General features: G+C 43.0%; 1 protein-coding gene across 3 annotated transcripts in view; it reads right to left on the minus strand.

The window, feature by feature from the left end:
- Positions 1-15991, minus strand: part of DYNC2H1 (dynein cytoplasmic 2 heavy chain 1) — a 1560829-nt gene that overhangs the window by 353489 nt on the left and 1191349 nt on the right. For all 3 annotated transcript variants that reach the window (XM_086935265.1, XM_086935264.1, XM_086935263.1), the window contains one exon: positions 758-808. In XM_086935265.1, coding sequence (XP_086791391.1) covers positions 758-808 — 51 coding nt within the window. The remainder of the gene's footprint in view (positions 1-757; positions 809-15991) is intronic.

Raw genomic sequence — 15991 nt, forward strand, 5'->3', positions numbered from 1 at the left:
AGGGCAGAAATTGACTGACCCGCTGACCCATGCTGTATGCTTTAGTGGGTGGAAAAAATGTGAATGACACAATAACAGACTAATGGATGAAGAGGGCTGACTGAAAGCCCCTATAAGTATAATCCTGAAAATAAAAAGGCACGATAAATGGGTTGTTATTCAGTGCCCCAAAAAAAAAACAAGATTCCAGGTGGTACTGACACCAGGATGCTGAAGACTGCCTTGGGTGCCCAGACAGGAGACGGTTACAGAGAAACACCACCTGGGTGCAGTTTTCATTTAAAGGTTTAAATAAACAGTTTACGGTCTCGTCACAAGCTGTCAGTATTTGTCAATTGAGTTTTGTGGGAAAGAGCTGAGTAGGTACCATACATACAAAGAGTAATGCCCGCATCGAAGCACTTCCTGTACATAAGGATGATCCAATTTATGGCGTAGCCATCCTCCATAATACATCAGTTAGAAGGTGACTTCAGCAATGTCAATTTATCAAAGCCTTTAGAGGGACAACATCCCTTCACAGCCACCAACCCACTGTATTTTATTTGATTTAATAAAGGGAGGATAAAATGGGATCAATATGGAAAAACGAGACTAGGAACTCGAACTTACAAGCCTCAGAGTAAACAAATTAAATACAAAATCCTCTTTTTATCGATCGATGACAAAGCTTTTCTGACACATTTATTGGGCATTTTGGAGAAAAGAAAAATCATTTCGAACAACAATAGACAGGAAAAAATGAACAGGTACTTACAGATTTTCTGAACATATCTCCGATGATGACGCCTGTGAAAGCATCCCATTCCTAGGTGTCAACAAATAAATACACATATAAATACAGCTGGTTTTAAAAGCAATCCAATTAAAAAACACATTCATTTGCAGTATTGACACTACTATGTGCCTTTTACAACGCATTTAGGTCAAACTAGACTCATTTAGATGGACAACTTTAACACTTCAGGATTGCGGCACAGGGAAGACTGTATACATACAGCATATGGCCTGGGCGAATAAATGAATGTAAGTGCACTATGACTCGGCTTGGGTGAATAAATGAATATAAGTGCACTATGACTCGGCCTGGGTGAATAAATGAATATAAGTGCACTATGACTCGGCCTGGGTGAATAAATGAACATAAGTGCACTATGACTCGGCTTGGGTGAATAAATGAACATAAGTGCACTATAACTCGGCCTGGGTGAATAAATGAATATAAGTGCACTATGACTCGGCCTGGGCGAATAAATGAATATAAGTGCACTATGACTCGGCCTGGGTGAATAAATGAACATAAGTGCACTATGACTCAGCTTGGGTGATTAAATGAACATAAGTGCACTATGACTCGGCCTGAGTGATTAAATGAATATAAGTGCACTATGACTTGGCTTGGGTGAATAAATGAACATAAGTGCACTATGACTCGGCCTGGGTGAATAAATGAACATAAGTGCACTATGACTCGGCCTGGGTGATTAAATGAATATAAGTGCACTATGACTCGGCTTGGGTGAATAAATGAACATAAGTGCACTATGACTCGGCCTGGGTGATTAAATGAATATAAGTGCACTATGACTCGGCCTGGGTGATTAAATGAATATAAGTGCACTATGACTCGGCCTGGGTGAATAAATGAATATAAGTGCACTATGACTCGGCCGGGGTGAATAAATGAATATAAGTGCACTATGCCGTGGTCTGGCTGTATAAATGAATATAAGTGCACTATGCCGTGGTCTGGGTGTATAAATGAATATAAGTGCACTATGACTCGGCCTGGGTGAATAAATGAATATAAGTGCACTATGACTCGGCCTGGGTGAATAAATGAATATTAGTGCACTATGACTCGGCCTGGGTGAATAAATGAATATAAGTGCACTATGCCGTGGTCTGGGTGTATAAATGAATATAAGTGCACTATGCCGTGGTCTGGGTGTATAAATGAATATAAGTGCACTATGACTCGGCCTGGGTGAATAAATGAATATAAGTGCACTATGACTCGGCCTGGGTGAATAAATGAATATAAGTGCACTATGCCGTGGTCTGGGTGTATAAATGAATATAAGTGCACTATGACTCGGCCTGGGTGATTAAATGACTATAAGTGCGCTATGACAAGTCCTGGGTGAATACTTGAATATAAGTGCCCTATGACTCGCAGCTACTCTACAACTATTCTCCAGCCGCACCACCGTTCAGGCAGACATGGTAATCTCACACATTAACTGACATGCTGCCCCTCAACAAATGTACTTGGTAGGCAGTCCATATAGTACTGAACATGAATATTGCACAGGCGTCCTTATAACTACCACTGTATTTAGCAACTTGATTGAAAACCTATAATACAAAACAGATGGTTTGACTAAAGTAAAATTCTCCTTTATGAATAATATTCCTTCTTTCCATGTTTTAACATCTCGCCTAAAGACAGCTTCTGGCGAGAGCTTCTGTCAATACAGAAACATGCACACACACGGACACACACTCTCTCTTTCAGACAGCCACTTTCAGAAACTGGCTGACAGGATTGTCTATTAACCTTGGTATCTGCCCACCGCAGATTACAGACATGATATACTTTGAAAAGGTATTCCATATTGTAGAAAATGGCATATTTTGTATGATATATTCCTGTCCAGTCTGATTTTGCTGGCTGTAGAACTTTGCGCACCTTACCCTTGCTAACCAGAAGTAAAGTGCCTCTGCTCCCCTTTTAACAGGGTGAAATAGGCATAACCCTAATTAGCCCTGCTAACCAGAAGTAAAGTGCCTCTGCTCCCCTTTTAACAGGGTGAAATAGGCATAACTCTAATTACCCTTGCTAACCAGAAGTAAAGTGCCTCTGCTCCCCTTTTAACAGGGTGAAATAGGCATAACTCTAATTACCCCTGCTAACCAGAAGTAAAGTGCTTTTGCTCCCCCTTTTAACAGGGTGAAATAGACATAACCCTAATTGGCATATTTAGCTTACTTACAAGTGCTTAACATATGGTACCCAAAGCCTGTAAGTTAAATGCCACTAGTGGACTGCAGCACCAATTGTCCCTTCACTACAGTGGAAGCGCAAACATGGCTTCTGGCCTACCACTGTAGCCTTACTTCAGCAGTTTAAAAAGTGCAATCGACCAATTGTGATAAAATATGTTATATACGATAGCAATTGAGTATCATTCTGCATTGCAAGGAATCTCTGAAGACGACTGCACTATCTCCTCCTGACTCCGAATAGAAGGTCCAATATGTTGTGGGACCTGCCATTTAACCAGGTCTTTGTTATAGTGTGCAATGTTGACCACCAGTTCCAGCTTGTTCCTCATTGCTTATGCATAGTTATGGAGCACACATGGTAAGGACGAGGTGACTGTTCAAGTTCAAGTTCAAAAGACCTTTATTCGAATTTCATAAAATTCATAAAAGTACCGATTACAACAATAATTCATTTCAATATAATACAAACATAATAAAAGGAATATTACACAGAAAAACATTTCATAATATCATTAAATTTCATACAATAACGATACAATGGATTTCATTTCATTATATTATTTCCATAATAACACCATTATGACTAGTTTCTGTATTCAGGTATTTTCCATCGTCTTGCGCGCTCGTATGGCCGATCTTAGAAAAGTGCTGGTGCGAAAAGTCAATTCATCAGTGTCCAAAGTAATCAACATTATATAGGATTCTTTAAGTGTGAAAGTCTGTATTTTTTAAAATAAGGAGTTAAAAACCATTTAATAAATCTCAAATAAAATTTGCAGAAAAATAAAAAGTGCAAATCATCCTGTGTACTCACACCATCACAGGGGCATGGAGTGAGATTAGCACTATGTCGGTATCCCATAGGAAAAGACAGCAAAAATGTTACAGTTCCTGCCCTTAAACGGAACAATAGTGATCGCTCCCAGCTGGACATAGGGAGGGAAAGATAGGGCGGCAGAGTTTGCCTACACAGACCATTTCCTATATATTTCATGACACTTGATTTCTGGGATTCTCTTTCTGTGCGACCATTTCTGTAAAGTGCATAAAGTGCATTTTGAACCTCAACTTTATCCTTTAATTCAATTGTCGTAGGATCGGTGAACAAAGTACCTCTGTCAACTTCATTAAGTGATTTAAAAACTTCTGTGAACCAAGGAATCTTCATACCATGTTCGCAATTTAAGCAGTCCTTAATAATGTTTTGTGTGAGGACAGCAGCATCATTCCTCCAGATTCTAATCCAGAAAAGAGCTGACCTTGCTCTAATAAAATCACTTATATAAGGAAGATTTAGTTCACTATGACAGATAAAATCAGATGAGGAGATCGGTGCGCCCAACACTTTTCTACAAAAGCGGTTTTCCTCCCTTTGAATACAAAGACTGCTTCCTGACCCCCATACCTCCGCTCCATACGTAGCAACAGGTGAGCACTGCAGTTTAAAAATCTTTAAAATAGCCTTGGTGGCACCGATTTTCTTTGGGCAAGGGAGGCTCAAAACAGAATTGTTGGCTTTCGAGAACTTGCTCGTGGCGTGGGCCAGATGCCCACGCCACGAGCCGTTCGCAGCGAAAACCAACCCCAAATAGTGAAATTTAGGAACAGATTCTAGTTTATCTGTACCTATCTGGATAGTATTGAGTTTCCTTTTGCCCGGGCCACAGGACATAATAAAAGATTTTGTAAAATTTACCTTCAAGTCCAGACCCTCCATAAAATTGACATAACTATGTGCGAGCAGACGGAGAGCATTGGGAGTGCGGGCCATAAGCACCGGATCGTCTGCGTATAAAAGCACAGGTAAGGGTTTACCTAAAATTATTGGAACATCTGAGGTAACTTTTTTCAGACAGTTATAGATGATGAACAACAGGGGTGCTAAAATGCACCCCTGTCTCATCCCCATCCCTATTTCAATCGCTCCCGAGACCTCTCCACCCATCCCAATACGTACCCGTGCTTTCAGGTCAGTATGGAGATAGGCTAGAAATCTAACGAGAGTGTCATCAAGACCGTTGGATGAGAGAATTGACCAGAGCTTGGATCTATTCACAAGATCAAAAGCGGATGAAAGATCCATAAAAGCAAGATAGGTAGGGGATGAGAGGGCAATGCAATATTTATCGATTATTAATTTCAAATTTAAACATTGCTGCACTGTTCCTACCCCACTCCTAAACCCCATCTGACAGGGGTCTAAAAAGTCAGTGTCCACCGCCCATTCCAATAGTCTGTTATAAATTATACGGACCAGAACTTTCAGGGTGTTATCCAAAAGGGAGATAGGGCGATAATTTGCAGGATCTGACCTATCTCCCTTTTTATAAATTGGGACAATAATACTGGTAGCCCATGTAGCCGGCATGGCTACTTTTGGGAGACTGTTAAAAATATTGAGAAGTATTGGTGTCCACAAATCGACATTATATTTAATGATATCGATGGGGAGGCCATCTGGTCCGGGCGCCTTATTTCCTAAACTCTCTTTTATAGCTATTTTAACTTCATGGTCCAAAATCTTTAGGCCACCTAATTGACCTGAATTAGAGAGAGGATGCTCATCAGAGGGGGCTGCATAAATTTTAGAGAAGTGGGTCTCCCATACAGCACTTGTTATATTACAGCTGATTTGGGTGAGCTCCTTTCCCATTTCCCTCGTTTTCCTGACAGCGGACCAAAATGGGCCACTGCCACCCAGATTTGCACTAATTACCAAAGAGTCCCACTGTTCAGAGAGTAGATTAGCCTTCCTTTCTGATATTTTAACTTTATAATTTTTCCTGGCAGCTTGAACAGTAACTTTGCACCTGGGTTTGGCAGAAAGTGCCTTTCTTAACTCTCTGTTGGCCAAGGAGCAAGATGAATCAAACCACCTTGGCCCTTTGCATTCCTTGGGTAGTGGAACTGACAAGAGGGTTTTGATGGTTGAGCATAATACTTCAAAATCAGCAATTAATTTGTCATGGTTACCACTGGGGAACAGGCAAGATTTAATCAGATGTGGGTGTGACGTTTGTACACTGTCTAGAATGGCCCCACAGTCAATTCCCCTCCATTTTAATCAAAGGCCATCAATTGACGGTGTGATATCCCTTGCACCATTTAAATTCATAAAGATCGGACTAGGTGCAAAATTTAGAATCACCAACAATGGATTATGATCACTAAAGGATGTTTGCACCACAGAAGTTTTTACTATCTGTTAACAGTGGTGACGTGAATACATAATCAATAGTAGAACTGCTATCCCTGCTAATAAACGTGGGGGCATAAGGGGAGTTCGGGTTAAACCCTACTCTCATAGCATCAGCAAGGTCAAATTCGGTTAATATTTTAAGCAATTCCGAACCCCTGCGATCTGCTAAATCAAGGTGGGTCTGATCTTCAAGCCCGTAATTCTCTGTTAATTTCACATTAAAGTCACCCCCTATTAGAATGCCAGTCTCGGTGTCTACTGATAAAGAACATTCGAATTTGCTTAAAACCTTAGATAATGCCAAAAAATTCTTGTTCGGTACACAATAAAAATCATTATTATAAAAATTGATAAAATAAATCGTGGTCTTTGACTTTGACTTGTATTCAAGAATTTGGATATTGGGGTTATCAAGGTTATCAATCTGCAGGTCTCTGATTGTACCACCTGCCAGGATCCTAATCCCAATGAATAAGCCACCCACTGCTCGGCCAAAACTGGTTTTAGGTGATGTTAAACTGAAACAGTGATAGCCCTCTATGTACAGATTCCCTACAGCCCATGTTTCTTGAAACATAAGAATATCCACATCGTTAATTGTCTCAATCCATGCAGGGTCCGACAACTTGGATTCCAGTCCTGCAACATTCCAGCTTAAAATTGATAAACCATAAGTAGTGCAACGTTTGCCAAGTCTACTCCCAGTATTCCCTGTTTTATCATGGGTTGTATTAGCAGAAATAGGCCAAATACTATTAGAAGACATGATTTCTATAGGACCATTCTGATCTTGGCAAACTACAACTGGTGCTGGAGGTCCCTCTGATTTACTGACTGTAACTTGGTCATGCATATCATTTTTGGCCAATGTACCCAGTCAGTCCTGTTCGTCTAAATTGGAGAAGTATTCAAACCGATTGTGGGTAGGAATATTAAATGTTGACCTAACTTCAGTTATCGGTGAGAACTGATAGGGGTCAGGAACTGGGTAAGACCTATCTCTATAACTGTATTGGTGCATGGTTGGGAATTGCGGGTAATGCGGGGGATGGGAGATGGGAATTGGCATTGGGGCCTGATTCCGCCAATTGCGGCTATTCATGTGATTAAGATTGGGCTCCTGGTTCTGAATAAAAAGCAGTGATTTAATCCTTGCTCCAAAATTCAAATCTTGATAAGGAATTATGGGGTAATTCGCCATATCTTGTTTAGGGTGTATCAAATGCCTATAAAAATAGCCTAGTGGAAGGAGTGTAGTGTTGAATTCCCATGGTGAGGGTGATAGGGCGCTAGCAAGTGTTTTCTCTGCCCATTGAGGGTTTTTAAAGTTTATTGTAACACAGTCAGCCTCAAACTTTTTCCTGAGTGGGCCTATCCAGCCCACTCTCTGAGTGTTAATGATCTCCCTTGCACCGTCTATAGGAAAATTGCAGTTTGCAATTAACCAGTGTAAGGTTTTATTTTTGAGAGATGTCGGAGTTTCGTCCTGGTCCTTCCTTAATTTAGAAACATTTACTAGGACCAGTACGTATGCTCCACATTCCAGTGGAAGGTTAATGTGAGAGGGGACTTGCCTGATTGTTTTTTGTGGCGGTTGGGCCGTGGGGGAACTACTTGCGGGATTCAGAGATTGGCCTGCAGTAGTCCAATTTAGTTGTTTGGTATTCTGGTCCTTCCTTTTGTCTAAGGCTACATTGTTAGTGCTAGGGGTAGCTGTTGGCTGGCTAATAGTTGGACCTTTTGGTGTAGCTAATGGGGCTTTGGGCGCAGTATTTATATTTGTGATTGGTGCTTGGGAGGTGTTAGGTTTGGTACCTATTGTTTTAGTGGAACTCGGTTTTATTGCACCATTTGCAACACCTTCTTTAGATAAGTTCTTAATTGGGATACTCAGTTCGGCTATTTGCTTTTCTATCCGAGTAAGCCTGCTTTCAATGGGAGACAAATAAATACTTAATAATTCACCCAACCTTTCCAGCAAGCGTTCATTTACATTTTCAGTGTTGTCATTGATTGTATCATCCTTATCTAATATTCCTCCTCTCTTTCGTCCTCCTGAATAGTCTCCGTAGCCCTACTCATATTTTGGTTGCAGTTAGAATTTGTACCTTTCCCAGTTTTTCTTTTTGTCGGGCCATGTTTTCTGACCTTTGTAGACCGGGTCTTCGGTGCATATAGTTTTTGTTTTTGAATAGCACCCTCACGTCTGCCTCTTAATTGCCTTGTGTTATCAACTGATATTACTTCAGGAGTGGGATTGATGTGCAAGTCTGGGGTCTTCTCCAAATCCATACTAATATCTGTTTCCGAGTCTATCAAGGGAATAGAGGCAGATAAATTTACCTCACTTGGGATGGTGTGAATGTCAGCACATACATTTACTAAAGGTTTGATATTGTTGGGCAAAACCTGAGTAGGTGTGGTGGCAGAAGCAATAAGACCAAGGGATGAACGCTTAGCGTGGGCCAGATCTTGTGAGACCCTGCGTTCTAAAAGAGAAATACCCTGGTTTATAGCATTGTTGGCCTTAGTTATGAAATTATCAATAGGGCCAATTACTGAACCACCCCCCACATCAGCTGTTTAGCTGCGACTGCCCCTTGGAGACATAATGGTAATAGCATATACTAATCAAATCACAATATGAACTAAAGTCTGTTGAACAGAACAGAAGTGATGAGCAGAGCAAATGCGGAGAACAAAAGCCTGGGAGGAGAAATGGGTTACCACACAGAACACAGAGCAAGATAACTAGATCTCAGCATATTGGTGCTCCCGGCTGAAATATGAAGCAATAATGTCAATGACAATAATAATAATCCTCAGGATAACTACCCGGGCACATAGGCTGATAACGTACAAGTACCTTACGGGGGAAAAGTTAGGGGGATGGTACCGTCCCGTCCTCTTCGTGCCTCTGAGGGCCACAGAGGGCCCGCCCTTTGCCCGGGCTTAGCCCGGCGCGGCCCGCGCGCTCCCGCGACGCGGGAGGGGCAGCTGGGATTTAAGCGCCTCCGGCCGCGGAAGTCCGGGGAAGGCGGCGGCGTCCCAAAGGATCCTGGGTAGTGTAGTTCCCGCTCGGCGGCCACGTTCAACTGCGGCTGCGGGGAACCACACAAGCTGGCAGCCGGTAGGTTTGGCGTCAATGCCCCCAAAAGTTCACAGGTGAGCCCCGCTCCACCGGAGGGGCAGCTGGGATTTAAGCTCCTCCGGGCGCGGAAGTCCGGGGAAGAAGGCGGCCTCCCAAAGGATCCTGGGTAGTGTAGTTCCCGCTCGGCGGCCGCGTTCAACTGCGGCTGCGGGGAACCACACAAGCTGGCAGCCGGTAGGTTTGGCGTCAATGCCCCCAAAAGTTCACAGGTGAGCCCCGCTCCACCGGAGGGGCAGCTGGGATTTAAGCGCCTCCGGGCGCGGAAGTCCGGGGAAGAAGGCGGCGTCCCAAAGGATCCTGAGTAGTGTAGTTCCCGCTCGGCGGGCGCGTTCAACTGCGGCAGCGGGGAACCACACAAGCTGGCAACCGGTAGGTTTGGCGTCAATGCCCCCAAAAGTTCACAGGTGAGCCCCGCTCCACCAGAGGGGCAGCTGGGATTTAAGCGCCTCCGGGCGCGGAAGTCCGGGGAAGAAGGCGGCGTCCCAAAGGATCCTGGGTAGTGTAGTTCCCGCTCGGCGGCCGCGTTCAACTGCGGCGGCGGGGAACCACACAAGCTGGCAGCCAGTAGGTTTGGCGTCAATGCCCCCAAAAGTTCACAGGTGAATGATTTGGTGGGAGGAGTGTCAATAGGTTTAGTCATTATAGGAATATTGTTCCAGTTGTTGTGTGCCTGCTTTGAGTAAAACTGATGTTAAGACCTAGTCAATGAAATAGCTGGGATTCTCCTTTCCCTCCCTTTCCCAACACTCCCTCCCTCGTCCCTTCATAAAAACGTGAATGAGTGTATACATCTGGGTTTTTGATTTGCTGCTGTGAGTGGGTGTTTGACCTAACGATTGATTGAGTGCATGAGTGTGCTGATGTGGGTGATTGCATAAGCGAGGGTACAGGGTGGTCGATCAGTGTTAATGGAGCAAAACAATTTTCTTTTTTTTTTTAAATAAACTTAATTCTAGCATACATCTATGAATTTTAAATTCTGTATTCTTAAAACTGGTGTCTTATTTTACCAGTGATAAAACTGGTTCTTTTTAGAGTTCCATTTATGGTGCATGCTTTTCACTGCACCTAAACTACATCACACTAATGCGACAAATATTATGGTGTAGTGTCTACCTGTTGCAGGGCATTCAAGTTTTGTGGCTGTTGTGTAAATGAGTACCTTTCTTGGATGGGCACTAGGTCAACTCACAGTCCACAAACTGCAAGCCTGCTTAAGTTTCTTAGGGCCAGATGTAGGTAAATTCAATTTAGCAAATCCTTGATAGCGATTTTTACCAAATCGCTATTAAAGACTCGCTAAATTGAAAGTAGTTAGGAATCACAAAAATATTTGCGAGTCCTTAATATTCCTTAATTGCGAATCGCAAATTGAGATTCGCAATCAAGGAATACCATCCCATTCATTCCTATGGGCCAAGAGGCCCATAGGAATGAATAGGATTTGCGTCCGCAATTTGCGAGTGACCAAGAGGCACTCGTAAATTGCAGGCGCAATTTCAAGGGTGCAAGGGTTTCAAAAAGACACCCTGTTCCACCCCTGAAATGTGCATGTGTGCAAATGTGGCTCACATACATGCCCTAAGGGCATGAATGTGTGCCGTGGCACTTTTAAAAGAGCAAAAAAGTGTTTTTTTAAAGGAAATCTCTAATTACCACCAACTAGAAGTTGGTGGTAATTAGCGATTCCTTAAGGCTAAAGTGCACTTTCTTTCGTGCTACTTACATTGCATTTAAGGAATTGCAATTTGCGATTACTTAACTCTTTGTGTGCTCGTGAAAGAACCGTTCCGTCACGAACCTCGGGTGGGCGGGGCCGTGACGGAACCGTTCCGTCACAAGCACAGCCACCCGAGGGCCGTGATGGAGCGGTTCCGTCATTAGTACGGGAGCGCCGCACTGCCCCGCCTCCCCCTTAGCTCTGCGGCGGAATAGCCGCCGCAGCTAAGGGGTTAAATGCAATCGGAAAATAGGGAATCGCAATTTTTGCGATTTCTTATCTTGCGAGTAGGTTTAATCTTACCTACATTGCTCAAAGCCAAATTGCGATCGCAAAGGCTGAAATTTTGCAAATTTCGGCGTTTGCAGTCGCTATTTGCCTTCCTACATCTGGCCCTTAGAGACATATGTACAAAACCTTTTGGCGAGTGCAAAAATCCTTTTTTAAATGTACAAAAGCACAAATTACGATTTTGTAACATTACGGAATCTCTATTTGTGTTAGGGATTCGGTATTTGGAAGCGGCCTGTTTATGGCGTCCCTTCCAAATAGCGAATTGCAGTGTTATGTATGAATGTTTTGCAATGAATTACTGTTGCAAAACATTCAAAGGAGGTTGCATCCATTCGAAAATAGGAAGGGGTCCCCAAGGAGCACCTTCTTTTTTCAGAATGTAAAAAAATATACAGACTAAGAGCAGGCAGTTGACCTGCGTTTAAAAAAAAAAAAAAAGTACTTTATTAACAAGCACCGGTAAATGCATTAGGTTTCGCCTATAGGATTAATATTAAGATTTGTTTTTGTTGTAAGTTGTAGCTTGCTGGGTAGTTGTATAATATAAGTTATAGAAAGTTTGTTAAAGTTTTATGACTTGTTTATTGAAAAAAAGGGAACATATTGTGTGATTACTAGTGGCATAGCGTGGGTAATTAATAGCAATATTTTGAAAAATTCAATGAAAGAAGGAAATAATATAATTAATTGATATAATATTATGTGTTTGGTGGAGTTCGGATAACGTTTGGACTTGGTGCCACTGCACCTGCTGCAGCATTCAAATCATGCCACAAGTGCCTGCAAGATAACTGCATTTGAGAGTCCTTGTTTAGTAGTAGAATATAGCAATATTTGGTGATTAGAGGAGTTATGACAACGTTTGGCCCAAGTGCCACTGCAGCTGCTGCACCATTTAAATCATGACCCTATAGCCTGTAAGGTAACTGCACTTGTGACTACCAGTTTAGTACTTATTTATTGCAATATTTGGTGTTTAGAGGGGTTTCTAGAGCTTTGGACCCCGGTTTCACTGCACCTGTTGCACCATTGAAATCATGGCCCTAGTGCCTGCAAGGGAACTGCACTTGTGACTTCATATTTAGTAGTTAAATATAGCAATATTTAGTGCTTAAAGGAGTTCTGACAACTTTTGGCCCCGGTGCCACAGCACTATTGAAATTATGACCCTAGTACCTGCTAGGTAACTGCACATGTGACTGCCAGTTTAGTAGTAAAATTTAGCAATATTCTGCATTTAGTGAGGTCCCTGGAGCTTTTGGCCCCAGTGTCACTGCACCGGCTGCACCATTCAAATCAAGCCCTTTTTAACTGTAAAGTACCTGCAATTGTGACTGTCTTTATAGCAGTAAAATATAGCAATATTAGGTATTTAGAGGCGTTCTTACCACACCTGGGCCCGGTGCCACTGTACCTGCTGCACCATTCAAATATTGACCCTGTTTCTTGCATGATAACCTTATTTGTGGCTGCCTGTTTAGATGTAAAAGATAGAAATAATCGTTTCGTGGGGTGCCTGGAGCTTTTGGTCGCGGTGCCACTGTACCTGCTGCAATAATGAAATCATGACCCTTGTGCTTATTAGATAACTGCACTTACGTCTGCTTCTTTAGGTGTAAAACATAGCAATATTCGGTGTTTAGAGAAGTTTAAACAACAGTTGGGCCTGGTGCCACTGCAACTGCTGCACCATTCAAATAATGACCCTATTGCCTTCAAGATAACTACCCTCGTGACTGCCTGTTTAGTTGTAAAATATAGCAATAATCTGTATTTAGTGGCGTAAGTAGAGCTTTTGGTCCCAGTGCCACTGCACTTGCTGCTCTATTGAAACCATGGCCCTAGTGCCTGCTACATAAATGCCATCATGACTGCATGTTTAGTAGAAAAATATAGCAATATTTGGTGTTTAGTGGAGCTATGACAACTTTTGGCCCTGGTGTCACTGCACGTGCAGCACCATTCAAATTATGAACCTATTGTCTGCAAGGTAAATGCACTTGTAACTGCCTGTTTAGTAGTAAAATATAGAAATGTTTGTGTTTATTGGAGTTATGACAACGTTTGGCCCCAGTGCCACAGCACCTTCTGCACCATTTAAATCGAGCCCCTTTTAATTGCAATTGTGACTGCCTGTATAGTAGTAAAATCGAACCTATAATGCCTACAGAGTGAAAAGAAAGGTACTGATGCATGAATAGGAAATGCCAAAAATGGTCTAAGGCAAAAGCATCTTCTTTTGCAACAAAGTAATAAAAAAGCAAGCATTCCCACATACTGTTAGAAGCGGTCTGCCTTTTTCCTGGGAAGCAATCTTATCTTATAGTTTACCAGTCCCTGTAATCTGGACACGGAATGAGGCTTAAACACTCTGAATAGCTTTAGTAGAAGATAAGTATTGTAAAAATGTGCAGCCAGGGGAAGATAAGTATCTGTAAACAGTAGATGCTCTGCAGCCTTCTGTAACAAAACAAAGTTCCATCCACTAAAGCGGGTTTGGATGAGTACTTTGGCCTTGGGAACTGATAAGAGAAGCCCCTTTTAAGATATATTATATACAATAGGTTTCACAAGCACAGCGGAAGCGCTGTGCAGTCGAAACCTGAAAAGCAATCACAGATATAGTAGTCTGCCGACCTCAACAGTCCATCATCGCTGTGATGGTTGCAATTTCGAATGGGTTAGCGCTAGGAAACACTTTTTGGGTAGCTATGCGCTATATAAGACTTTATATTAATAATAGGTCGCAAATTGCGATCTACCTCATTAATATTTGTAAGGTAGGTCGATTTCCGAACCATTAGGAATTGTTATTTAAAAGATGTACATTTTTTAGGTCTCGCCTAGCTATCGCGTAAGCGATGGTATGCGAGATATTTAGTAAGGGGCTTTTGAAAGTGCTCCCAAAGGCTGCAGGTGGATCGGGTACAGTGCATGTGCGCCGAGAGCGCGCACCATTTGTCAGCCTGCATGATCACTTTCGCGGCCGCTTTGATTTTTTCAGTGAGCCGCGTTGCCACTGAGAACATCAAAGCGGCCGCAAAAGTGATCACCATTTGCCATCCGAAGGATTCTGTAAGTCCGCTACAAGCGCTGCAGTTTAACCTAACGTTTTTTATGTTGTTTTTTTCAGCTCTCCTTAAAGCAGTGTGGCGTCCCCTCCCCCAGATTGCCTATAATGGCTTATAAGTAAACATTACTAGTGGGAAAAGGGGAGGATTGCACTGGGTGCAGTGCTGGATAATAATGGAACTGTAATCAGTGAACCACTATTGAACCAAAGTGCATGAGACAATTATGAAGACATGGCTTGGCAGTTCAGGCTGGACTGTTCCCATGAAGCACAGGGTCAGACTGATTTGCATATAGCCAAGTCTGAACTGGGGTGGCAGAGTGGGCTAAAGAACAGTGATGGATTAAACCCAGATCTTTTGACTGGGTGTGAGTGTTTGATTGATTCAGATTCAGATGCTCCGTCCATCACCACCCCCTTTTGTACCGCAGCTGGACTAGCACACTGTCTCCACTCTCCCAGGCTCCTATACAAGGGGGCTCTTTTCCTGTTTACAACTGTGCTTGATGAAAGCTCCATTTGTGCTGCATGACATGCTGTTTTTCAGCTAGAAACAGCGATCTGCAATGCTTCAGTGGCGCCCCTCCTGCAGCTTTCGTTGCTGGTTCGTGAACTCTACATCACCGATCCTCCCCGGCTTCTTTATCAAGGGTTGTCAGACTATGCTTGTTTGTTTGGCCACGCATCAGGGTGCTTTCTCATTGCTGTCCTGCCCACTGGCACCGCGAGAGTGGGGTTTGTTTACTTAGAGAGCAGCCGAGGATTACATGAAGGCTGGCCGCAATGTAAATGCATGTTTTATTATCCTTCCCTGAGCTAGTGAACAGAAGTTTGGATTTCTAAAAGATTCTTGGCATTTTATAAGAAATAAAATCAAGGCGTCCTGCAAAATGCTAATAGGTTTTGCACCGAGAATACCGCACTGTGGCAGTTCTGTGACACGTACTGGAGGCAGTGTTTGTGAAGCCAGTAAAAGGCTATATCATCAGTTTGTATGAACGTTTTTGAGTTAAAACGTCCAGGTTTCGTGGTTATGCTGTGATCTAACCACACACAACCAACAACCACACACAACCACCCAACCCAACACACAACCACAACAGCACACAACTACACACACACACACACAACCACAACCCAACCACACACACAACCACACACACACACACACAAACACATACAAAAACCCACACAAACCCACACACACAACCACAACCACACCCACAACCACACACACACAAACAACCACAACCACACACACAACCATACACATAACCACAACCACACATACAACCACACATACAACCATACACACAACCACACTGTCAGTGCACACTTTCAACAGACACCATCAGTCGTCAGTGCACGCTTTTACTGAGCACAAACACCACCAGCCGTCAGTGCACGCTTTTACTGGGCACAAACACCACCAGCCATCAGTGCACGCTTCCACCAGGCAAACATCACCAGACGTCAGTGCAGGCTTCCACCAGGCACACACCACCAGACATCAGGCACGCTTTCACCAGGCACACACACACCACC

The sequence above is a fragment of the Lissotriton vulgaris genome, chromosome 8 (assembly GCF_964263255.1).
Source record: "Lissotriton vulgaris chromosome 8, aLisVul1.2, whole genome shotgun sequence".
Classification (NCBI taxonomy): domain Eukaryota; kingdom Metazoa; phylum Chordata; class Amphibia; order Caudata; family Salamandridae; genus Lissotriton; species Lissotriton vulgaris.